The sequence below is a fragment of the Podarcis raffonei genome, chromosome 9 (assembly GCF_027172205.1).
Source record: "Podarcis raffonei isolate rPodRaf1 chromosome 9, rPodRaf1.pri, whole genome shotgun sequence".
Classification (NCBI taxonomy): domain Eukaryota; kingdom Metazoa; phylum Chordata; class Lepidosauria; order Squamata; family Lacertidae; genus Podarcis; species Podarcis raffonei.
This window is the reverse complement of record NC_070610.1, coordinates 28,919,754-28,944,837: the sequence shown is the minus strand read 5'-3', so window position 1 is coordinate 28,944,837 and position 25,084 is coordinate 28,919,754. Positions and strand designations below refer to the sequence as shown.

The window sequence follows — 25,084 nt, the reverse complement described above, 5'->3', positions numbered from 1 at the left end:
TCTTCTCTGTCACAAAATAAGTGTAAGCATACTTCAAGACAATGAGTTTTTTTTTTAAAAAAAAGCAATTAGGTTCCCTGATTGGGCTGCCTTAGAACTCAACATATTATTTCCAGTTCAATAAATCTTTTGGGACCAAAGCAGACAGCTCCTATTGTTATCTCAGTTTGCGGTTATTTTAAAAGCTCAAGCTTTTCCCCCTCAGTTAACTAGGTTGGGTTGCATGTCAAATTATGGGACAAGTAATACAGTTGTTATATACTGAAACAGTTCTATGTTGCAAAAGTTCTGGTGTTCGGACATGGAAAAAGCTTGAGAGTACACAGCAGAAAAGCAAAGAGCCAACTATTGTGTTGTCAGCAAAGTTTCAGCAAAGTGCAAACAACAGCGCTGCTTATATTTCTTGTAGGAAGCACAGAAGAAAATGTACAGGGGGTGTGAACCAGAGGTTGGCAATCATCCAGAATTTTAAGAAAACAGACGGGAATTACACTAGGCTCTAGTATAACACGACTAGAAATATTTTAAAGAAGAATTTTAGATTTTTTTTTAAAAAAAGACACACACAACTACTGCCAAACTCTAAACAAGGCGCCACTCAGCTTACTGAAGAAAGCTACCAATTTTTCATAGGGCTTTTCATTTTGAGGTTCTCAGCAGGTATGGCACCCCATTCTGGAATCATCATTACTGGCATTCCATCACACTATGCTGATATGGTGCTAGTTCATACATGCGATGTGCATATATTACTGGATCACTCGATACTTGGAACCAATTCATCCACTCACTAGGCTGGCAGAACTCTTCATGGGAGGACATCTACCCCTCCTGTGAATCACACACTATGTAACACATGAAGCTCCATTAGTACCGTGTTCCATGTCGCCACAGAAGCTCCATGCACATTTGCAAATCACTTTGGAAACACTCTCACACAGGAAGCGCCCTGCTGGAGCACTTTCCAAAATGGTATCAGCATGCAAGTGCAATAGTTCCCTAGAAACCCACAGAGCTTCCATTTTATTCTCATCAAAATATCCCCCTCCTCAACCACTCTCTCCAGTGGCCCCCATTACTCCCATCTGTTTCTCTGATGAAGGCTACAAGCAGCTGTCTTCCTACCCCCAGAAACCTGTGGGTTTTGATCTGGGATGGCTCACATGCATGCAAGTCATCAAGAAATGCTGTAATCCACTAACTTATCACACTGAATATCAAGCATAAGACTCTAGTGCCAGATGCTATGCTAAAATGAAAGGACTTTTTTAACAATGGGACATGTTGGAAGGAACTGATGTGGTGGACAACAGCCCCTTAAATCACAACTTATGGGCTGTGTATTGATCCTGCTGCTGAAAATACTGTACCATTTTACCTGCTGCAATGCAATGGACTCATTAGTACATCACAGTAACCATAAACCGTGGTTTACCGAACACAAGCAAATCGTGCCCACTTGGCTTCTCTCTACTCCCCCAGCCTGCACTAGGAGGAAACAAACAACAATCCCTGGCTTCGTGTTGCACCCAAACCAAGGACTGTGGTTTTTTTCAGACCAATAAACCATGATCAGTATAAGCCAAGAACAAACCTTGGTGGAAGTGGAAGTGAAACAAACTGCAATGATGTGATGGTAAAGGTAAAGGTAAAGGTACCCCTGCCTGTACGGGCCAGTCTTGCCAGACTCTAGGGTTGTGCGCTCATCTTGCTCTATAGGCCGGGAGCCAGCGATGGACACAGCTCTAAATCAAGGATTGTGGTTTGTTTCCTCCCAGGAGGGGCAACAAAGAGCAAAGCAGGAGTAATTCACCTGTGCTTGGTAAGCCATGGTTTACCATGACATGCAAAGGCAGCCACCAAATGTCTAAACTAAATAGGTAACACTCCAGTGGGAAGGTAAACGGCGTATTCGTGCGTTGCTCTGGTTCGCCAGAAATGGCTTAGTCATGCTGGCCACATGACCCGGAAGCTGTACGCCGGCTCCCTCGGCCAATAAAGCGAGATGAACGCTGCAACCCCAGAGTCGGCCACGACTGGACCTAATGGTCAGGGCTCGCTTTACCTTTTTATTTTGAGTTCTTAGCATGTAGCTTGTAGAAACATGGTGGCCAAAGACATCTTGGGTCTCTCTCTCTACAACCCAGCTCTATGATATATGACATTCTGTTTCTAAGCCTTTATGGATCTGCTTCCTTCTCAATGCAGAAAATGTTGTGCATGGTAAGAAACCCATAGCAACAGCTGCATTTTTCAAAGCAAAATTAAGAACGTTATTCAGTAAATCATTGCTAAAACTGGTAAAAAGCTAACCCAATACGCCTTTTGCAGCTATTCCTAATTACCAATAAAAATGTAAATAATATTTGAAGGCCATATCTTAACTATCACACTATGCAACCTAATTTCACAGTGAATTACCAAACCTTCTGCTTATATAATTGCCCATATAATTCCCCCCCAAAAAGCAATCAACATTCCTAACCCAAGTGGCATAACAGTTGTTGATCATTAACTGCTCAGGTCAGTAAAAAAGGAGAACAAAAACCTCGCATCCATTTAAGTGCAGGCAACTGCTCCCTTACTCCCCACCACTTCCACCTGACAAAGGATTTCAACATAGCACTACACAAGAAATCAAATCCATGCAGCAAGGTATGTGTTCTGGAAGTTCTCCTCTTCATGCGTCCTTGCACTTCAAAATTAGCTACAATGGAAATGCCATGCTTCTGAGACAATAGATGAAAAGAGCTGAACTACGGTTGCCACTAATCTTTTGTGCAAGTAAGGCAAAGGAGAAGGACACCACTGCTGCACCAAAAATTATACAGACATAATCAGTACACACATTCCGCTTTTATCTGCCGTCACTTTCACGCAGTCTGCTTTTTTAACAATACATGACGGGCACGACAAGGCCATTTGCTCTTGGACCAAGCAGAAAATTCCAGACCAAATTTTTCACAGCACAGCAGATTAGGACCCCAGCCAAAAAGAGGATAGGGTGGGGGTGGGAAGCTCACTGCTACTGTATACCGATTTCCCCAAGCCAAAGTTAATTGCTGGGACACATGTGACAGCATTTGGTCCCCTGTTTCTTTATCATTGTGATTTTCCACACATAACTTCCCTAGTGTACAGTCATACCTTGGGTTACAGATACCTTCGGGTTACGTGATTTCAGGTTGTGCACCGCGCCGAACCCAGAAGTACCGGAACTGGTTACTTCCGGGTTTCGGCGCTTGCACAGAAGCGCTAAATTGCACTTTGTGCATGCGCAGAAGCGCCGAATCGCGACCCGCGCATGCACACACACGGCACTGCGGGTTGTGAATGCTGCGGGTTGCGAACGTGCTTCCCACACGGATCACGTTCACAACCCAAGTGTCCACTGTAATGCCTAGCACTGGCTGCCATAGTATGCTTCTCTTGTTTACACATCAGAATAAGATGCACTGTGGGGCTGGGGAGGAATGAGATCTGGAAAAACCAGCACTAATAGTTTTAGAAGTGGAGTGAAAAGTCACAGAATGAAGATGTGACCAGGTAGTGGATAGTATAAAATGTACATCAGACCGAAGAGGAAAAGGGCTTGTGAAGTTCTACAGAATGGTAGAAACCGATCAACTTCAAGCATCATTCTGGTGTCTGTTTGCCGCATGTTAGGCTTAGTTCTCTCCAACAGAAGGTGAGAACGTGAGAAGAGCCTGCTGGACCAGGCCAGTTACCTATCTAGTCCAGAGTCCAGTTCTCACAGTGGCCAACCAGATGCCTGTGGGAAACCAGAAGCAGAACACGAGCACAAGAGCCCTTTCCCCACCTGTGGCATTCGGCAACTGGTATTTGGAATCACTATTGCTTCCAACTGTGGAGGGAGGGCATAGCCATCATAGCAGATGGCCAGAGATAGCCCTCTCCTCCATGAATTGGTTCCATCTTTTAAAGCCATCCAAGTTGGTGCCCATCACTGTCTCCTGGAGGAGGGAGTTCCAGTTTAACTAAGCGCTGCATTTCTGCTTCATTGAATGAGTAGGCAAACCTATTTCTCAATTCTACCACTTTACACACCTGATAGGACTGTGCCTGCGCATTAAAATATTACCCTGTTCGTATAGCAAATTAGATATTGGGAGGAAGGCTTCTAGCTTCCACAATGCTTTTCTTTTTGTTGTTGCTATGGAGAGACATTTAAGAACATGATCTGCGACCTGAGGTGGTACAATCCAGACACAGGTTTATCACCTCACCTGCTGTTTGGAGGCTCAATTGGTCAGCAAACTAGGGATTCAAATGCTGCTCAGTGTCTGTGGCTCTGAAAGAGTTGCTAGACTCCAACTCCCATCATCTCCCTCCATGGACCATGCCAGCAGGGCCACTAAAAGTTGGACTTCTACAGCATCTAGAAAGCCACAGGTTCCGCACCAATAATTTATTCATTAAATTTATTTCCCAGCCTTCATCCCAAAGGAGCCAGGGCATCATCAATAATACAATGCAATTAAAACTTCTGAAAACAAAGAAGCATTTGCCTTCTTTTACAGGGAATATAATGTCAGTGTTGCCAGGAACAGTATCTTCAAATACTTGGGGTAAACATGTTTTTGAATTTCACCTGTAAGTTAATAATGAGGGAGACACTGTGGTGCTGCCTGGTTGACAGGGACTCACAACAAGGCATTCCCCCAACATGGACCCACCAACAAAAAGGCCCTGCCAACCCCCAATGGCAGCACCATCAACAGAGCCAGTTGCAAGTGGTTGATATTGCGGAAAGGGTGCTTTTAAAGCTCCTTGGGTCTCAAGCCATTGAGGGCTTTGCATTCATTCTAGTACAGACATCTTGCATTGAGCCCATTAGCTCACTGGCAGCTGGTCCAGGAGACACATAGCTCTGCTCCATGATGTGAAAGAACCATTGTTTAGCTTTTTTGAGTACACACTGCAGTGGCACAAGGCCACTTGCAGCAGTAGCCTGCCATCCGTGCTGATTTAGATACAAAGATAAAGGCATCAGCATGACATTGCTCCGGCATACAGAATTTGCCTTCTCAGTAAGGGTTCAATGCATGCCTGGTTACTAAGCGCTACTCATATTTTATTAGGAGCCAAAAATTTGGGAGTGAGGTGAATTGCACCAGGACATCATCGCTCAGCGGATATTGTTGTACAGGCAACGACCAACTTACGCACCTCCAATTGATGCATGACTGCGCATGTGCACATCACTCCAACCTGGAAGTGGCCAGAGCAGGCTTATGCCTGCTCCACCAACATGCGCAGGATTCAGGAGCATAACATCCATGCAAATCAGTTGTTGCCTGTACCTTCCCATGATGCCACTCCCTGATCCTCCTTTTCTGCTCACTGAGAAGCAGGCACTGAGTAACAAGAAAGAAATATGAACTTTAATTCAACTGCAACACTTGCTGAAGTTAGCCTTTGGTTTGTGTTAATCATATCTGTATTTTCCTCCCTTACAGCACTCACACCAAAAGAAATAGTGGGGAGACAGACAAGGTGGAGGGGGGGAAGGGATTATTAAACTACCCAGGAAAGGTGAAGGAACAGTCCCCAGGGCTATGGAACACACCCAATTAGTTAAACAGTTGCTAAATTCCTGTCTGCAAGAGTAAGTCTGACAAGACATGCCAATTTTAACATAAAAAGAAAGAATATTAAAGGCAAGCAGAAGTTCTAAATGGAAACGCCTGCTGTTCTCACATAATACGAAGCGAGTCATGGGACCCCTTTTAACTTTTGACCAAAGGTAAAGCAGAGCATGTTCCAACTTCACTGCAGGCAAAGGCTGTGAGATTCTTAATCCCGAGGCTAAAAATTCTTTGCTTTTTAAAGAGATCGTAGCCCACTTCATATCTGACCTTTTACTTTAATGTAGATAACCTCTCTATAGAAAAAAAAATACATACTTCACTTGTGCAGCAAGCTCCAAGTGTTCATTATGACACAGGTATAGGGATCAGGAAGCTATTCCAGCCTTCAAGCCATTGTTATTTTATCAATCAAATGCTTGTGTGTGCCACCTCACAAGTGAGCATGTACACAATGTATAATCTTTGCACAGAAAAATGATCAGGTGTTAAGACCCCTTTCCTTGCACATAGATTTTAATTATTTGTCCTTAAACACTTACTGACTTAAAAAAACAACCAACCAACCAACCAACCTACGACGGACTCTGAAGTCCAATAACACAATACATTAAGATGCCGCCATTTGAGGTACGTACAAAAGCTCCAATTTGTGAAGCAAATGTGTCTGAAGCATATAAAACTAATTATCTCCAAGCAACATGTAAATCAGTGACTGGGAACCCTCCAGAATATGCAGGACTACAACTCCCATCATTCCTCACCAATTGCCATGTTGGCTGAGGCTGATAGGAGCTAGGATTGAAGAACATCTGGAGGATCACAAGTTCCTTCCTTGATGCAAAGCATGGATGATGCCTCTTTCATACATATACACACAGCGATTAATCAGCCTGGTTTAAAGACATATACATTGTTCACAGTTTGTATGTTTGCTGGAAGAAACATATGGTATACATGGGAAAGGACCTCCAGAATCCTACACTGCTTCTGGATTCACAGGTGGTGCAGGGGGCTGGGAGAAGCCTCTCTTTGCCTTTGTTGGTAAGCTGGCTTGTCATTGTTCCCATTGATTGGTAACCTCACCCCCAAATTATTGAAATGCTCTTTGCGGTGGCAGATTCCTTTGAAAAGGGTTTGGAAGCATCAACTGGTACAAAAATTCAGCCACTCTTCAGTTATGGATCAATTAGCCTGGCTGACGTTTTGCTTCTAAATGCAAAGTGCTGGTTTCTACCTTAAAAGCAAAAATCAAGCAAGCATCCAAAAGCACATTATTCCCCACATGCCTTCATTTGAGGCACCTGAAGCTTCATGCTTTGTTCAGCATTGCCCGTGTGGTTGAGGAGAGAGGATTTGGAGCACAGCTTTCCATGTTGAGGCACCGACTCCATAACTTCCTCCAATAACTTAAGGGACTGGAACTGCTAGCATAAGCAGATACAGTCGCACCTTGGAAGTCGAACAGAATTCATTCTGGAAGTCCATTCCACTTCCAAAATGTTTGGAAACCAAACTCTGGCTTCTGATTGGCAGCAGGAAGCTCCTGCAGCCAATCAGAAGCCGCAGAAGCCCCGTCGGACGTTCGGGTTCCAAAGAACGTTTGCAAACCAGGACACTCGCTTCCAGGTTTGGGGCATTCGGAAGCCAAAATGTTCAATTTACAAGGCGTTGGGGATCCAAGGTAAGACAGTATTTTAAATGTGACTGTGTGATTCTGTAATTGTACATTTCACTTGTGTGGGCCTGTTGTTTTTAGGATAGATTCGGAAAGTTTCCCCATGTTGAACTCTATGCAGAAAGGAGTCCAGATATTTTAAATAATATTATTGAACAATTTGATACATTAACTTGAGAGCATTGCATTTGTTCCTTATCTCCATATATTCAGCATTTTCTGTCTTCCCTCCTAGATGTTGAGCAAAACAGTATATTAAATAGCCACCAATTATATTATTATGAGTTTGTGGGTAGAAGACTACCATAATCCCGAGAACCAGCAAGTGTTAGAATTTAATCAAGCTTCTGGATGTTAAGCTGAGTACTAGGTCACTCTAATCCCTGGATCTAGGAAGTGTTAAAAGCTAACTAAGACAAGCTAGCCTCCCAGCTGATGGGCCAGTAAGAGAACAAAGCATCAAAGGACTTATACAGATAACGGCAGAGTGTGTGACATCACTAAGCAAAAAGGCAGCAAACTGAACAGCCAGAAATGTAGCACATGATGTTTGACGTCTGTTTGAATCAAAGGCTGTGGCTATAGAAGAAACAAGATGCTTTTGGGGTATTGATGCTGTGAACCCCTTCATCACAGGCTCAGCTTATATATACGTAAAAATCAGTGATGGCCAAATTTGGCCCTCCAGCTGTTTTGGGACTACAATTCCCATCATCCTTGACCAGTGGTCCTGTTAGCTAGGGATGATGGGAGTTGTAGTCCCAAAACAGATGGAGGGCCAAGTTTGGCCATCACTGGTGTAAATAAACCTTAAACTCACCACTGTGCCTCATTTCCAAAAGGAAATAGACCCTAGGTGAAGGCCTGGAACCTCTGGAATATCACACTGCTCAGGGATTGGGGTGGCTTGCAACAATATTATCTGGATTTCTAATTCAAATTAGACAGTCAAACAGTCTCCCTTGGGAGGTTATGGACTCTCCTTCCTTGGAGGTTTTTAAGCAGAGGTTCGATGGCCATCTGTCATGGATGCTTTAGCTGAGATTCCTGCATGGCAGGGGGTTGGACTAGATGACCCTTGGGATCCCTCCAACTCTACAGTTCTATGATTTGAGTGACATTCTTCGTTTTTTCACAAGATGCTGCGACATCTTGCAGGTACATGAGAGTGGAAGCAATGCAGATTTAACTGATTCAGATTCAGGTAACTTTAACTGTCAGCAATATACATCGAATTATGCATGTGTATTCAGGCTACTTTAAAAAACAGGATTCCAGAATTTGAGTGCTACAGGTTGCTACATAAAAGTGGAAGAATGCCAGGCCTTGTTGGCCTATGTCTATCCCTTTTCAAAAGGTTTCCAAATCATACATGTAAAATCTTGAAAGAAAAAGAGTAAACGTTATTATGCTATCATTCCCACATCCCCTCACTGACCTTAATCTAGACTTCAAAAGCTAAGCAGATGTTTCAATAGGAAATTCATCTGCAATATGACAGCTGTACCAGCAGCAATATAACAAGCACCACCTTCCACAGCTTTTGACAATTATTTCCTTTCAAGACTCCTTTTGCTTGTCAAATGTTTTCCAAGGAAAAGACACAGACCTTTAAAAAAAAATTCACCTCCATGCATACTTCACTGAATGAACTGATTCTCATTTACAAGGAAATCTCGAGTCGAAATGCAACTGTTTCACACCCAAGGTCAGTAAATCTCAGTTCTCTCCTGGGCTGGGCTGTTTCCATCAGACCAGGCTATGACCCAGTCAATAGGGGTCACTGCTAAACAATGCTAACTTTCAAGCAGCTAGAAAGAGAGGAATAGAAGAACCCCAAGCTTTCATGTTGAGTTCCTATTTACCAATCCCTATGAGTGTTTTCCAGCAGGATCTTTAAGGAGGAGCACCACCGCCCTCAGCACATTCTCTCATCAAAAAGCAAACTGAGTATTTATTTAAGAGCAGCCCATCTTCCATTTGGAAACAAAACCGAATTATTAAAGAATCGTGTGGCTGTTATGTCCACGGGGATGTCTTAGGCTTCTGATCCAATTTATTCATGACACTTTGTTAAAAAGCATGCTAAACAGACCCTATGCATCCAATATAGAATTCTAGGATTATAGTCCAGCATACAGTGGTACCTCGGGTTACATGCGCTTCAGGTTACAGACTCCACTAACCCAGAAATACTACCTCAGGTTAAGAACTTTGCTTCAGGATGAGAACAGAAATCGTGCAGCGGCGGCGCAGCGGCCCCATTAACTAAAGTGGTGCTTCAGGTGAAGAACAGTTTCAGGTTAAGAACAGACCTCCAGAATGAATTAAGTGCTTAATCCGAGGTACCACTGTACTTTTGTCAGTTGGGGACTAACAGGGCCATCCTATGCATACCAACTCAGATTTAAGCCTCATCCACTTTCGTTATCTCACCATCAAAATAAAGAAGCAGGATCCAGGCTATCTTCAAGCACCACTGTCTATATTAGTCTACCTGTCCTTTGAAACCTTCAGGTTGGAGTGTTGCTTTAATATCTGGGAGACCAGGGTTCAAAATCGCCACTTGTGAAGCTAACTGGGTGACCTCGGGCCAGTCACGGTCTCTCAGCCTAATCCATGTACCTCACTGGGCATGAGTATAAAATGGAGAGGCAGAGAACTATGCATGTCCCTTTGACCTCCTCAGAGGAAAGTTGGGATATAAATGTAATAATAAATTTAAAAAATAAAAAGAGAAAGGGTTGAAATAAAAAGAGACAAAAACACTTCCAACAGGGAATCAACAGCATTGTTTTGTTGCAGGTTCCATTTGTACTAAATTGGCAGTGAGCTCCAATAATCATGTGACCTGACAATGTTCCTAGTTGTCCATTCATCTTGCATTGGGTAATGATGATGATAACTTATTAAATTTGTAGACCTGAAGATCCCAGGGTGGTTCACAACAGGAAAAAAAAAACGAGAATACAAAATACATAATGAAACAAAAACAACCCAATAACTCTCTACCACAAACACGTTTAAAAAGTCATAAAATGTTAATCAGCCAAACTCCTGGCTGAAGAGAAATGTTTTCGCCTGAAGAGAAACATTGTCCCTGGCACCTAAATATATTAAATGTTTGTCTTAGAAGAATACAGCGTTGCCAAATGAAATTATGCACTCAATGCGGAGTCAGTTGTTTACACATTACTATTTTTGTATCTCCTAAACAGGAGCAAAGTGACACATTTTATTGTCATTTGCGTGTTCAGCACCTCAAAATTAGTAAATATTGACTATTTTGATTTTGAGGGCATTTTGTGCATTGTGCAGGGTAGTCACGGAGTGAATTTTAACTGGAAAGGTGGTTTGCAGACCTCTCTTAAAAACAAATGGATTTGCTGCGTATTTACCCTAAAGTAAATCTAATAGTGCTCAATGCTGTCTACTCCCAGGCAATAATTGCCTCCTAAGTTCTAAATTCTCTTGACTAGATGGATAGATGGGTTCAGCAATATAGAAACCTTTGACTGGTACATGGCTCCTGAAATGCACCTTACTGTACAAAGGTAATATTTATATTTGTTGCTCTGCCCCCTTTTTCCCTCTGGCTCCGCCCACCACCAACATGCAGGATATGGAAGGCTGCCTGTGAGACAATGCAGGATGAAGGAGATCTCCCACCTCAGGAGATTTTTCAACAGGAAAAAAATATAATTCAAATTGGGTTTCCCAGGTACTTCATACCTTTCCTACACAACTGTGTAAATCTGATCACTAAAACATGCTGCCTTGTTTACACCACTTCATTCATACAGTTGGGCCTTGCATCTTTGTTGCACTGTATACATTTTGCATGCTGCTACTTTTTAACCTTATAAAAGAAAGTATCTTTAGAAATATTCCAATAAAGGCTCCTTCTTATGGACAATGCCTATAGGCAGTTCCCGGGACTGACAGTGCAACCCAAGTCAACTGAGAAGGAAGTGGAGCTTACACCCCAGAAAGTCGATTAAATATTGCACCAAAGTATGGGAATATAGGAACCTGCACAAGGGATGTCGTTGTCTTCTGTATTTCCAGCACTGCTCCTTTCTGCCTTGGCCCAGCCCCACCCTCACACAAAAACTAAAGTAGCAAACAAAAATGAAACACCGTTCACTGATTTCAGAGGCTTCAAACACTATGATGCGCTGCACACAAATAAATTATTGTTTGTTTCAAGGATATTTAACTCAAGGTCTTATTTTGAAAGCAATGTTATAGGTAACAAGTTCTTACCTGTTTCTTCATCTATTCTGAAAATTCCAACACCAGATCCATCCCTTATTGAGTATCTGATCTCACCATCTCTTCCTGTATCCTCATCATAAGCCGACAGAGTCATCACTGAAGTACCAATGGGAACATCTTCGCTTATAAAACCTTTATCCACAAAGCTGGGAAAGCGTGGAGGGTGAAGGTTTTCGTTTACATCAACTACTTCAATCTCAATGTAACAGGTAGACGACAATGATACTGGTTTGCCTTTGTCTTTGGCCCGTACCGTCAGATTATAAACTTGTTTTCTCTCAAAATCCAGCCTCTGTACAACACGAATTGCTCCACTAAGTTTATCTACGTCAAAACTTCCATCCCCACCATCTAAAAGGCTATACCGCACTTGGCTTGACTGGCCCAAGTCAGGATCATGGGCTTCTAGCCATGTGATGATTGTTCCTTCGGGAAGGTCTTCTCGAATTTTCACACGGTAATTGGATGGGATAAATTTCGGAGGATTGTCGTTGACATCTTCTAAAGACACCTTCAGCAGAACGGTTGAAGATAACTGTGCTTCCTCTTTAGCTTGGTCCCTGGCCTCTATTTTCAGAAAATACACAGGTTGCTCTTCACGATCCAGAAGCCCCACAACTTTCACAATACCTGTCACGCTATCAATGGCAAACGTGTCAGTATCTGTAAGAAGAGAGTATCTCACTTCCCCATTAGTCCCCAAGTCTTTGTCTATGGCTTCTATTTGAATGATTTCTGTATTTAGGTTCGTGTTTTCGGTCACGTCCACAAAATAGCTATCCTGTAAGAATTCTGGACAATTGTCATTGGCATCTAGAACCCTGATATCTAAAAGACGCCAGTCAGACTTTTGTGGTATCCCAAGATCATAAACAGTAATATTCAATGTATATTTATCTTTTACTTCTCGGTCAAGGGCAGAAAGGATTTTTAGAATTCCCGTCTCCATACCAATGATAAAGCTGCTATCGTTATTACCTCCAGAGATAGCATAGACAAGCTTTCCATTGAAACCAGTATCTAGATCACTAGCATTCAAATGTATGATGCTGGAACCGATGAGTTGATCTTCTTTTACCTCAATGCTTTTGGGAAGGCTATTTCCAAACTGAGGCGCATGCAGATTCACAGAGTAAGTGTCAAAAAACACATCGTCAGCTTCACCACGACCATGCAGCTTATTTGCCTGCAGAAGTTTCTCCGCCAGCATTTTGGCGACACCAGTCTCTTCACATTCTAAGTATACTGGTTTGCGGCTGGCAATGACAGTAATGTTAATATATAATGGGGCTGACAAATTTTCTCCATCTGTGGCTGTTATTCTCAAGCTATGAAAAGTTGCTTTTGCACCCAAGCCATCTCCTAATGATTGCTTCAAGGAAAGCACCCCAGAGTTTGGATTTAAACTAAACAAATCTAATTCATTTCCAGATTCAATTTGGTATTGTACCAGCTGCAGCTCATCAGCATCAATAGCAGACACAGTTGTTATTTGTTCTCCAACAACAAGTTCCCTGGGGATTGTTCCCTCACAATTTATTTTCTCAAACAGTGGAGTGTTATCATTCAAATTATTTAAAGCTATAGTAACAGGGACTTCAACTTCTCGGCGATATGGTGTGCCCCAGTCAGAAGCTCGAATTCTCAATTTATAGATTCTTGGCATTAATTCATAATCCAAGTTTTCAGAGGTACTGATAACACCAGTAAAGTGGTTTATTACAAAAGGAACAGGGCTTATATTTGCAATACTGTATGTCACATAGCCATTCTCACCTTCGTCAAGATCTTTTGCATTCACACTCGTGACACTTGTACCTATAGGAACATTCTCATCAAACGAAGCTTTATAAGAAGTCTGGGTAAATTCAGGGGAATGAGTATTCATATCTATAACTTTAATCGATACTGTTGCAGAGGCTTTTCTGTCACTTGTCATAATGTCAAATTCAATATGGGATGCACGCTGTGCATTTATGGGATCTAAAGTACTAACAAGCCCAGTATAAGGATTCAAGTGGAATCTGATTTTGCTTGGTGCGTTTCTAAACACGTATCTCAAATGGGAATAAGTAGGCAGAGTTTTTACCATAACCACAGGAGTGTTTGGTGGGGCAAATTCACTTATTTCTGCCCTGTAAACAGCTCTTTCAAACTGGACTGGTCCCGATCTAAATTTTGGGGATGCCACATGAATCACTTTGACAGGAGAAAATTTGGGAGGATTTCCTTTATCTTTAGCTTGCAGAGTTAGATTATAGCCAAACAGTTGGCTCTCCCAATCGATACTGCCAACAGCTTTTATTTTATATTCTTTTCCTCCTGGAAAAGTCCTCACAGTTTTAAACTGCTGAAGAGGGTCACCCGCCACAATGCTCAAAGACGCTACCTCTCCATTTGAACCGTGATCCCTGTCCTCAACTGTTACGATTGCATATGATGGATCCTTGTCAAGCTCTGAAGGAGCCAACGTAAGGGCTGTGATAACCGGAGCATACTCATTCGCCTGTTCTATATGAACCGTCAACCTTGCCATGCTGCTGATGCCACTACTGCCATACAATTTCATCCCACGATCCACAGCAAGGATTTCCATTTCATAAACGTTTGTCTCTGAATAGTCAAGTCTGCCAGTCAGGACTATTATGCCGCTGGTTGGATGTATAGCAAACATATCTGTCCTCTCTTTAAAACTGTAATAAAACTCTCCATTGGTTCCAATATCTGCATCTGTTGCGCTAACTCTGGCAATGCTCGTCCTTATTGCTGTATTCTCAGGCAATGAAACACTGTAAGAAGTTGGAGAAAACAAAGGCCGTAAGTCATTTGTATCCAACACTTGCACTCGGACTCTCGTACGAGCTTCCATATTTGTGCTCTTCTCTATTGCTTTGACAGTTAACACGTAATGGTCTTTGACTTCCCTGTTAAGTATAGCTGTGTTCCCTCCCTTGGTCCGTATTCGTAAAAAGCAAAAGTCTCCTAATAGATACTCTTCCGCTTTGAACAAGTTCTCGTTATCCCCAGAAATTATTTTGTATTTTATATCCCACAGCAAGTTCGTGATATAAATGCCCATTTTCACCGGATGTCCAACGTAAGTCTTGGCCGCAGAGTTTTCATACACCGTGGCATTGTAATGAGTTTGGGTAAACTGCATTGGCGACGTGTGATGCAATCTTGGATTCCCTTCACAGTTTCCAAAATGCTGCACAAGCAGCGAGAGGAGCAGCAGCAACATGGTCAAATGGCTCTCCATGGAGGCAAGTTCCAAAAACCTGAAACAAAAACAAAAAAGGATATCAATCAGGGTTTTCCAAACTATTATGGAAAGTTTGCTACTCACTCCCCATAGACTTGTTGAAAAGGAACCACCATGCAAGTCCCTCGCTTGACGTAAGGAACTCTGCCCAAGAAAGAATGCTATCAGTCACAACCAATGTATTCTCTACAAATCAATAAACCAAAATCTGAAATGGAAAGCTGAGTTTACAGTTCAAGGGATTTCCCTGAAAACAATACCTAGTGCTACTTCCCTAGGCTAAATAACAGTTGTCTCCTAATACAGGTTACATACGCTTCAGGTTACATACACTTCAGGTTACAGACTCCGCTAACCCAGAAATAGTACCTTGGGTTAAGAACTTTACTTCAGGATGAGAATAGAAATCATGCTCCGGCAGCGTGGCAGCAGCAGGAGGCCCCATTAGCTAAAGTGGTGCTTCAGGTTAAGAACAGTTTCAGGTTGAGAATGGACCTCCAGAACGAATTAAGTACTTAACCCGAGGTACCACTGTAGTTGCAATGATCTTCCTCTGTATTCTTGCCAACCCAAGAAAGGAGTGGTTAAATTCAGTCATATAGAGCCGATTGCCTCTCTTGGGCAAAAGCACCACAGCACTCCTTTGATCAGGCAGAATGATGCAGCACTATTTCTGAGATAAGAGAAAGAAACGCCCAACTATCTTACCTGCCCTTTTCTGTCCCACAGGAAGAGGGAGGGGAAACAACTTCAGTAATGCCACCCGAATACCACTATAATGAATAATAGCTGTAGTGCCTTTACACCTGTACTTTCTGTCTTTCTAATGGCTATGATTCTAATTGGGAAAGTAAAGGCAGGTCATTCAAGCTCTGAGCTACTATTCACCGGAAAGCAAAAATATACTACAGAAGAAATTAAGTCTTCTTTTTACCTACTTTACCCTTTACCAAAGGCTACAAACCCACATGAGTTTTTAAAATATTAAGCAGATTATAAAATGCTTTAAAATAAAGTGATTTGCCCAAGTATTTTTTTAGAAAGATGGGAAGAAACTAAATCAATGTTCCAGTTCTGCTCTTGAACAATTCAGAAAAGAGAGATGCCAGAAGCTGTTCATCATACTAGCTTCCCAACATGCTTAATTGCACTTAATGTTATGTGACCAACAACAGAAACTCTAGGAAGTGCTAGGATTAACCCTAATACATGGGATTGCATGCAACGGACTTCTGCTTGTGCAACAAATCATCCACCTCCTCTTCTCTGCAGGCCCCAGAGCACCCTCAAAGTTTGCTCCAGAGGGTTGGGGGACCCTCTGCAACAGATTGTTGGGGTGCACAGGAAGAGAAGAGGATGGGGCAGTCCCATTGCACAAGTGGAAGGTGATTCAGGCAGCATTGTATACAACCCATGATATTGCAGTAGTTCACTAAAATCCTGAGTGCAGTTATCATCGAAGAACAAGAAGAAATAAACCATTCCTCTATGATAAATAACCATTTCAACTTTTTATAAAATTGCATGTGCCAAACTGTTTATTCCAACCATCACTTATTCAACAAAGCACATGACTACTACTTGCAAACTGCTCAATTCTGAACCTGAAAGCATAGGCGGGTTTAGATCATTGAAGCTTTACTCAAGATTGCACATACACTTAACTGTAGAAAGAAGACCATAATAATCCTTTTGTTGGCTGCGTTACCATAATGTGCAGGTTATTTTGTATTTTATCAGAACATGAGGCAAAAGCAAAATCCTATTAAAGTTTACTTGGAAGAAAGTCCCACTGTATTCAGTGGGGATTACTCTCTAGAAAGTGTGTTTTAAGATTGTAGCCTACAATAATTACTTTTGAGTTCTTCCTCTCTGAACAACTCTGGTATTTATCCTTCCAAAAGAGTATGAGGGTCATGCTACTGCAGAAACTGCCAACAAAAAAGAAAAGGAAAGAAAGATCAAGGCCACCACTCAGGCAAAGTTGAGCACTTTGAAGTCCCACTGATGTCCCAGTGGAATTTGGTTGGCCACAGTTAGAGTATGCTTGTCAAGAGAGGATATTAGACTGATCCAGCAGGGTTTATTTCCTTAAGCATGGGGGGGGAATAGTTTGCAAGGAGTAAATGCCAATGATCTGAATAAATAAGCTGACTAATTTATTGTATTTTACTGGACACTGCAAGCCTGAACTGTATTTTATGCTGTTCTGGGTGTTGGCATTGTATGGCTTTTTTTTTTTTTTTTTTTTGTATACCGCTTTGAATTTTTTGGAGGGTAAGCAGTCTACAAATATCTTAATAAATAAATAGAATTGCATGGATAAGCCTGGGCTTAGCTTTCCTGCTGAAACTGATGGGAATTAAATGTGGAACTGCAATGGGAGTTACACCCAAGGTATTTCCGGGGCTGGGGGGTGGGGGATGATTCACAATACCCTACTCTTGGTAAGGAGTATACACTCTGCCATTACAAGCATAACACAGAGAGAGAACTTACGCACACCTTCTACTAAGGATAGGAAAGTAAATCAAGCTTTGCTCTCCCCCTCCAGACAATTCTGGGAGTCCTAAGAAGAAAAATCACAACCTCAGTCCATAGTTAACTATTCTCTCCCTTCCACTGTCTGCTAATAAGGAAAGAGATAATTACTCTTCATGTTCTCCCATTTTTCATCAGCTCAGCCAGGTAATAAATGGGTTCTGGGGACGATGAGCAGAGGGAAAGATAGTACTGTTTTAACAAAAGCCACAGTTGGCTCAAATGGTTAGAGTGTGGTGTTGGTAATGGAAAAGTCGCAGGTTCAATCCTCATAGGGCCACCTGCATACTCCTGCATTGCATGTGGTTTGACCTCAAGAGTCCCTTCCAACTATGAAAAACTTGTGAAAATAAAAGGGGGACTCCTTCTCCCTGGTATTGGAGCAGCTGTAACTTAGGCTGTCCCGAAATCAAAGACAAAGACCCTATAATCCATAGGAGCGAACTCCTAGGGGCCGAGGTCCCTCTCCCCCCCCCCAAAAAAAATCTGAGAGCTCCTGAAAGTTAATGGGCATTGCCATTCAAACTCGTGGGATCGACTATGTGGGTCCCCCCCCAAATATTTTATTGAAGTTGGCACTTTTGCTGGAATCCTCCTGTTCTGGCTGGATTGTGCTCTGTCCTCCCAACATTAAGGGCTACACAAAAGCCAAGATAACACAGCAACAAGATATCATAGTAACCTATCCTGGGGAGTTTAGAAGAGAGCAGATTTGGCAAGTCAACCCCCCGCCCCCCTTGGTATTGCCCTGACCGGCTCACGGCAGCAGCAGCAGCAGCAGCACAATAGCTCCGCGCTGCCCCTCGCGCCCCACTTGCTAGTCACCGCACGTCGAGTCCACCCCCCTCCCCAGCCATCCCACCTCCGCTGGGAGGGGGGCGACTCTCTAGGGGCAACAAGGGGGAGGGGAAGAAGAAGAAACCAAGGCACCAAGCGCCGCCACCTCACAACGCCGCCCGTCGCTACCTGCCTCAAGCCCGGCTCCAACTCCGCCAGTGCGCCCTGTTTCCCAAGTTTCTCCTCCGCGGCGCCTCAGGCGGGGAAGAAGGCGCCCTGCTGGCTCTCCAACAACTTTCTTCCCACGAAGTTTCTCCCCCGGGCAAGGGCGAGCGGGCGCCCTGTTCCTCGCCGCTCAGCTCTGCCTCGCCCGAGGGGGAATTCGCTTCCCCACCCGAGGGACCTGGAGCTCCCCGTCCGGCATGGCCAGCAGCCGGGCAGCGTCTCCTGGCGAGCTCGCGCGTTCTTTCTTTCTTTCTTTCTTTCTTTCTTTCCCCTCCGTCCCTCGCCGGTCTCCTTTCTCCGAAGCGGCTCTCCCTCTCTCTCGCCCCCGGATTCCTCCGCCAAAAGCAGGGGCAGCCGCCACAAACCGCCTCCGGAACTAATTTCTCTGGCATGAAAACCAAAACCACACTTTTCAGCGGCTCCGCGCCTCGCCACCATCTGGCTCCGGAGTGATTATAACCCTGCAGATCAAACGCCACCACTATCTTTCTTTCTTTCTTTCCCACTCCTCTTTTCTAAGGAAAGGAGCAAATCAAGCTGGGAGAGAGCCGAGAGCAAACGCAGAAAGCCTTCCGGCTCGGGAAGGCTTCCTCGGGAGTAAATCTCACTTGAAACGTATTCGCACCGAGGAACAGCTTCGGATCGGGCCACGTTGGCTCCGAAACGAGTCCCTGTGCAATTCAGAAGAAATCGCTTTGAAGCAAGGGCTGGGAAAGACGTTTACATGGGAGTAAGACCCATTGAACGTGCACAGGATCGAGCTTTCCAAGCAACACATCCCACCCACCCCCTCAAAAAAAAAATCTCAGTGGGGCTTACTCGTGAGTAAGGACGTTTGGTCTCTCGGTCGTGTTAATTAACACTCTCTAGTTAATCCTTTCCTCGGTGGCTCAAATATCTGCTTTTAATTCATGAGGTCGATGATGTCATAAATCAAGAAAGCGAGAACAAGGGATCTTTCATGCTTTCTTTCTTTTTAATTAAAAGAAAAAGCAACACTCCGTTCTCAAAGTTTGTTGTTTCCAACCGCCCGGGTTTCCGCAGAGAATTATTGCAATCTGCTCTTGAATACGTCTCATCGCGTTCCCAAGCCTATAATTACTCGAGAGTTCGTCTCATTGTGCCGCAAGCCCTAAAAAGGAAGCCTCCGCAAACCAAATCTTACCTCCTCCAGGGCTTTTAACACTCCACCGCCCAAACCTCCCAGCGACTCCGCTTTGGAGAGCGTAATAAATAATCGCCAGCACTTCCGTGCACAGCTGGGCTAAGCTAACCCCACATTCTGCAAAATTCCAGCCTTGCAAAGCGCGCCCCATGCTACGCCCTGCAGCGCAATTCCCAGCATCCCCCTTATTACCCAGCCAGAAATTAAAGACGGGAAGGACAAAAATACCATCTTGGGAGGCCCGGACAGCTTTGAATGCACTTACGTATCTTGAATTAAAGGAGTTCCTTCTAACTTAATTTTTTTTTAAAAAAAATCCTCCAGAGAGCAGAATGGACATCTGCAAATAAAGTTTTAAAAAACTTGGGTGGCCAAAAAAGTAGTTATTGTTCATAGAATAACGATGATCAGTTTGCCACCCAATCCTATGATACTGTATCTGATACAGTGTATCACCTATATACATGCCCAGGCAAGTAACTCCTACTTGGTTCAATGGGATTTATTCCCAGGTAAATTGGTATACGACTGCAACCAAGTTCCACTCATTCAACCAACGGGATCCGGCCAGACACATGCACACTATTTAACAGGTTTACTCATGAGCAAGTCCCACTCCCTAAGCATTTTGGATTGCAGCAGTTTATGATGCAGCGCAAACGACAGCCAGTCCCTGATCGGAAAAGCAACTTCAACTGACTTCACTTCCACAGCCACACCGTACTGTTAACTCCTTGTGAAAACTAAACAGAGCTTTATGCGCGCCTAGCTCTGCATAGCACAAGGTGGGTCTGTTTGTTAGCTGGCAAGGGCGGGTAGAAATTGGGCTTCAGCGCTAGTAAGAATTTCCATTCATCTTCTCCACCCGCTCCTAATTCCACTTTGAATCTCACACGCAAAAAAGGGAGGGCAGTTTCGAGATTTTAGCTACTTACTCGTAGGAGCATGGATTTCCAAGGAGAGACCTAGATGCATGGCTGCCTTGTTTCGGAGAGACCGGACTCCAGATGGGGCTCTCCAATAGGAACAGAGACAGCTGCCCCCCTCCCCTGGGGGAGGGGAAAATGGGAGGGCTTCGGATTCTATTTCAGAGTTTCAATATTTAAAAAAAGTACTGTACGCCAATACTAGCAAGACAACTGTTAACATTTCATGGCACGTCTCGAAAGCACTCTGTAAAGGCGAGGAGGATTAAATAAATAAAAACCCACCAAGCAGCAGATCGCTCGCTCTGTTGAAAGGATTGTATACATGCATGTGAAAATCGGCAACCTGCACTCCCTGGAAGTGGGAATACCCGGAACCGACTATCTGTCGGCACAGTAAATTTCTATAGGTGGAGAAGGAGCGCACTGCCGCCGTCTACCAACAGGAGTTGGCAAACTGCTATCAAACGGAGCAATCGCAGGCCTCCCGTTCCCCAATCGCTCCGGAATAGCCTCTAGCTAACCAGCCCTCTCTGCAGGTCTACTTAGAAGCAAACTCTGTGTTCAATGGGGCTTCCTCCCAGGTAAATGTGTATAATATTCCCTCATTTGACACATCCAGCGAGCCTCACTTTCGAACAGACATGCACAAGCCCACTTTGTAAATCGCTTACTCTGGAGAAAATTATCTTGTTTTTTCCTGCCAGGGCCCAGCCCCTCACCTAACCAAACTGGAAAACCATCCATCACCTAGTTGTAAAGTAGAAGCGATTTGGGATTAAGGTGATTTACAGCACAGTCCTAATCATTCCTACGCAGATTCGAATCCTACTGAATGCAGTGAAGCTTTCTATCAGGTGAACGGTTTCTGAAGTGCAAGCTTAGTCCCCGTTCTCTTCTGTGGCGCATCGGCGCCGATCAAGGCGCTGTTTACTCGAAGGTAAATCCCACTGGACTCAATAGGCTTACTCCCGAGTAGACACGGCTTAGGCCGGTTTCCCTGAAGTGCTGAGAACCGAACCGGTCCAATAAAAGATAAGAGCAGTCAGGTTTCTAAAGTGGGGTGAGAGGGTCGCAGTGCATGATGACACGTGAAACCGCCACGACGCTTTCGGAATGAACCTTTCGGGGAAACGGGCTTGTCCAAGTGTGGATCGGAAGAGCAATACAGCGCTCCTAAACTCTTTCCTCCATCGAAGCTTGTTCCGAACCGAGTCAGAATAGGAAAAGAAGGAATGGGTGAGACGGGGGGGGGGCAAAACCTGAAAGAAGGAACCAACTCCTATGGGCTTGGGGTCCTTTCTTCGCCCCCCTAAAATATTTGAGGGCACCAGGTCCCCCCAAAGTTGATTGGTATTACCATTCAAATGGCGTGCGTGATCGATTATGTGGGGCGGGGCTTACCTGCCCCCCAATATTTAAGTTGGTTTGGCACTCTTGGTTCCTGGCGCCAACTTGAATAAAATATTGGAGGAACTGGCAAGCCCCTCCTCACCTAATCGACCGCATGATTGCACACACCCACAGTATTTGAATGGCAATGCCCATCAACTTTTGGGGGGTGGCCCCCTCAAATATTTTATGGGCGGGCTAGGGACCTCGGCCCCATGGGTTATAGTGATCAGACACTTGCCACCGCCACCCCAATCCCCCAGCTCTCCGCCACGCTCCTCATCCGCCCCTGAGAAACTTAATTATTTGGAAGGAAACTACCTTTTTTTGCCACGGAAAGGCAGCAAAAAAGTGGGGAGGAGGAGAACAAGAGATAAGGCAGATCACCCAAACCCAGCCTTCACTTCGCACTAGTCTCTCAATTTTTCTTGATTCTCTCTCTTCCCCACCCCCCCTTCCCGGTTGCATTAAAAATTGTCCCCTCGAGGCAAGTGCTAAATATGTGGCCGACGATCATGGCGCTATAAAAACGCTCGACGTATAAATCTCATCCCCGCCCCCCCCCCCGCATGTGGAGTGAAAGGAGAAACGACGGGTCGCCCTCGAGGCTCACCTTACGCCGAGAAACCAGCAGTACGAGGGCGGGCGGAGGAGGGGGGACACACACACAAACCCAAAGTAGCAAGAGGACAATGCACATAGAGAGCCCTCCTCGTGTTCCCTCGTGTCTCCTCCGGACAATGCTGAACTTGGCTGAGCTTGTGACGGGACCCAGGCTAGGAACGGAGCTGCTGCGTCCCTAACCGGCGGCTGGAGGGCGCTGCGCCACAATACAAACGAGCGGATTCCCTGCTTCTCCTTCCCAAAGGCACCATTTCTAAAACAAGTTGCGCTTTACGGGGGGGGGGGGGAATGCAAAACCCCGGTAACAATTTTTAAAAAAAATTTTTTTTTGCAACAAAGCTACTTAAATCGCGTTCGGAAGGGCGCGGGCTTTTGCACGAGCTAGCCGCGTCTCTCTCGCCCTAGAGAGGTAGAGTGCGGGGGAGGGGAAAACAGGAGAGCGCGGGGGCGTTTATCGATCCGTGCAATATTGAGACAGGACGGCCAGATCAATTGCAACCACGAAACTATAGTTGCACAGAAGCCTCTGAATGCATTAAGTAGCCCAATACTCTTTGCCACTCAACGGAAAGAAACGAAGGGAGGAAAAGAACCGTCAACTCACCAACCAGGCCAGCTGGGTGCAACGTGTGTCTCGTCCCTCAAGCCAGTCCCGCTTTGGTTTCAGTCCATTCCGGCGGACTCGGGTCCCCAAGAGAGGCATGCATCAAAATCGAAAGCCAACTTTGCCCGGCAGCAGCGTATTCCAGCAGCGCCCGGGAGATCTGGCGCCTGTCTCCATATCCCAGGTGGCTGCATGCCGGATTGAACCCATCCGGTGTTTAAAAACTTGGTATGTTGTGGGGAGGGAGTCAGAGGAAAGCGAGAGGAGAAGGGAAAAAATCCAAGTTTGTCAAGACATGTCCAGGCAAGGAGTATGCATAGGTAGTCTTGAGTTGCAGCGCCGGGGAGAGCGCAGGCTGCAGCGGCTCACTGACTCACTCCCTCTCCTCGCCGCCGCCGCCGCCTCCTCTTCTGCCCTCCCTCTTCTCTGGAGCGCCGCCCACTCCCGCTCCCCACCGCTGGACAGGGGGATTCTCCCGCCAGACGGCGGTGGTGACGGCAGCAGCCGAGCGCTCCTTGCTCGGCCGCCTGAGCCGGAGAGGGTGGACGGTGCTCCCCGCCTCTCCGTCGCCTCCGCTGCGCTAGAGGTGGGCGCGCCTGCAAACCGGGTTTTCCTTCCCGCCCCGTCGACTGTATTGCGCTCCGGAGAAGGGAGATCTTCTGCTCTCCTCTGCTCCGCCTGGTGCTGAGGGCTACTCAGAATTCAGCTCCGCAAGGCAAGCCTGGCCACCCTGGCGATCAGACCCGCCCCCCCAAAAAAACACCCTTCGAGGGCGAGGGGCTTGGCTGCGCAACTTTCCCAAACTTCCTCCGCGCCGTGTCGTTGTCACGGAGCTGCCCCAGTCGTCTCAATCCGCGACGACGATTAGAGACGCAGGCAAAGCCGAGGCTCTCGAGATCTCGGCTCTCCAGGTGAAAAATCCTGGATGAAGGCGGGGTGGGGGCTCTTTGCAAGAGGCGGAGTCGCAGCCTTACTGTGCAGGTTTTTGGGGGAAGTGCTAGTTTGTTTACAGTATTTGGTAGTATCGTCGGATCCTAGAATTGGATGGGATCCCACTCCCCAGGGTCATCTAGTCCAACCCTATGCAGGCATCGCAACTAAATAGTCCCTGACACATGGCCCTCCAACAGCTTACGGTTATCATTAGGTTTCCAGCCACCTTTTATCCGAGGAGCTCAACGTGGCGTACATCCCGCCCCGCCCCATATTATCATATTGTTCATATTCTCCTCACATTCACGCTGGAGGCTGTCCCGTTAGGACGAATGGGGGCTGGACTAGATGACCCTTAGGATCCCTTCCAGCACTTCAATTCTATGATTCTGTGACCTGAACCTGCCTTCAGTCTACCTGCCTTCTTACTTACAACCACTCCAGAGAGTGGCACTGGCTGTCTGGTCGCTCCTTATTTCCTGCGGAACTAAACAAGGAAGAAAAATAGGGATATCTGAGTGACTCTCTCTCACACACCCCTCTCTTCCAAACACAAATCCCAAGCACGGTTCATTTGAATACTAATACAAACAGCAACCCATTGCTTCCTGGCGGTGTTGTTGCTTAGTGGTTTAGTCCTGTCCGACTCTTCGTGACCCCATGGACCAGAGCACGCCAGGCACTCCTGTCTTCCACTGCCTCCCGCAGTTTGATCAAACTCATGCTGGTAGCTTTGAGAACACTGTCCATCCACCTCGTCCTCTGCCGTCCCCTTCTCCTTGTGCCCTCAATCTTTCCCAGCATCAGGGTCTTTTCCAAGGAGTCTTCTCTTCTCATGAGGTGGCCAAAGTATTGGAGCCTCAGCTTCACGATCTGTCCTTTCAGTGAGCACTCAGGGCTGATTTCCTTAAGAATGGAGAGGTTTGATCTTCTTGCAGTCCATGGGACTCTCAAGAGTCTCCTCCAACACCATAATTCAAAAGCACCAATTCTTCGGCGATCAGCCTTCTTTATGGTCCAGCTCTCACTTCCATACATCACTACTGGGAAAACCATAGCTTTAACTATAC

General features: G+C 45.2%; 1 protein-coding gene across 7 annotated transcripts in view; it reads right to left on the bottom strand.

The window, feature by feature from the left end:
- Positions 1-23,483, bottom strand: part of FAT1 (FAT atypical cadherin 1) — a 131,195-nt gene extending 107,712 nt beyond the window's left edge. For 5 of the 7 annotated variants that reach the window (XR_008332080.1, XM_053402389.1, XM_053402392.1 and 2 more), the window contains exons 1-2: positions 23,082-23,483; positions 11,554-14,843 (exon numbers count right to left, since the gene is read on the bottom strand). Coding sequence is in view for 6 of the 7 variants with exons in the window: in XM_053402389.1 (XP_053258364.1) it covers positions 11,554-14,824 (3,271 nt within the window). In the remaining variant the exon portion in view is untranslated. Of the gene's footprint in view, positions 1-11,553; positions 14,844-18,334; positions 18,642-20,470; positions 20,546-23,081 lie in introns of those variants that run through there. The other 2 variants (XM_053402390.1, XM_053402391.1) reach the window with 2 other exon arrangements.
- Positions 23,484-25,084: the final 1,601 nt, after the last annotated feature.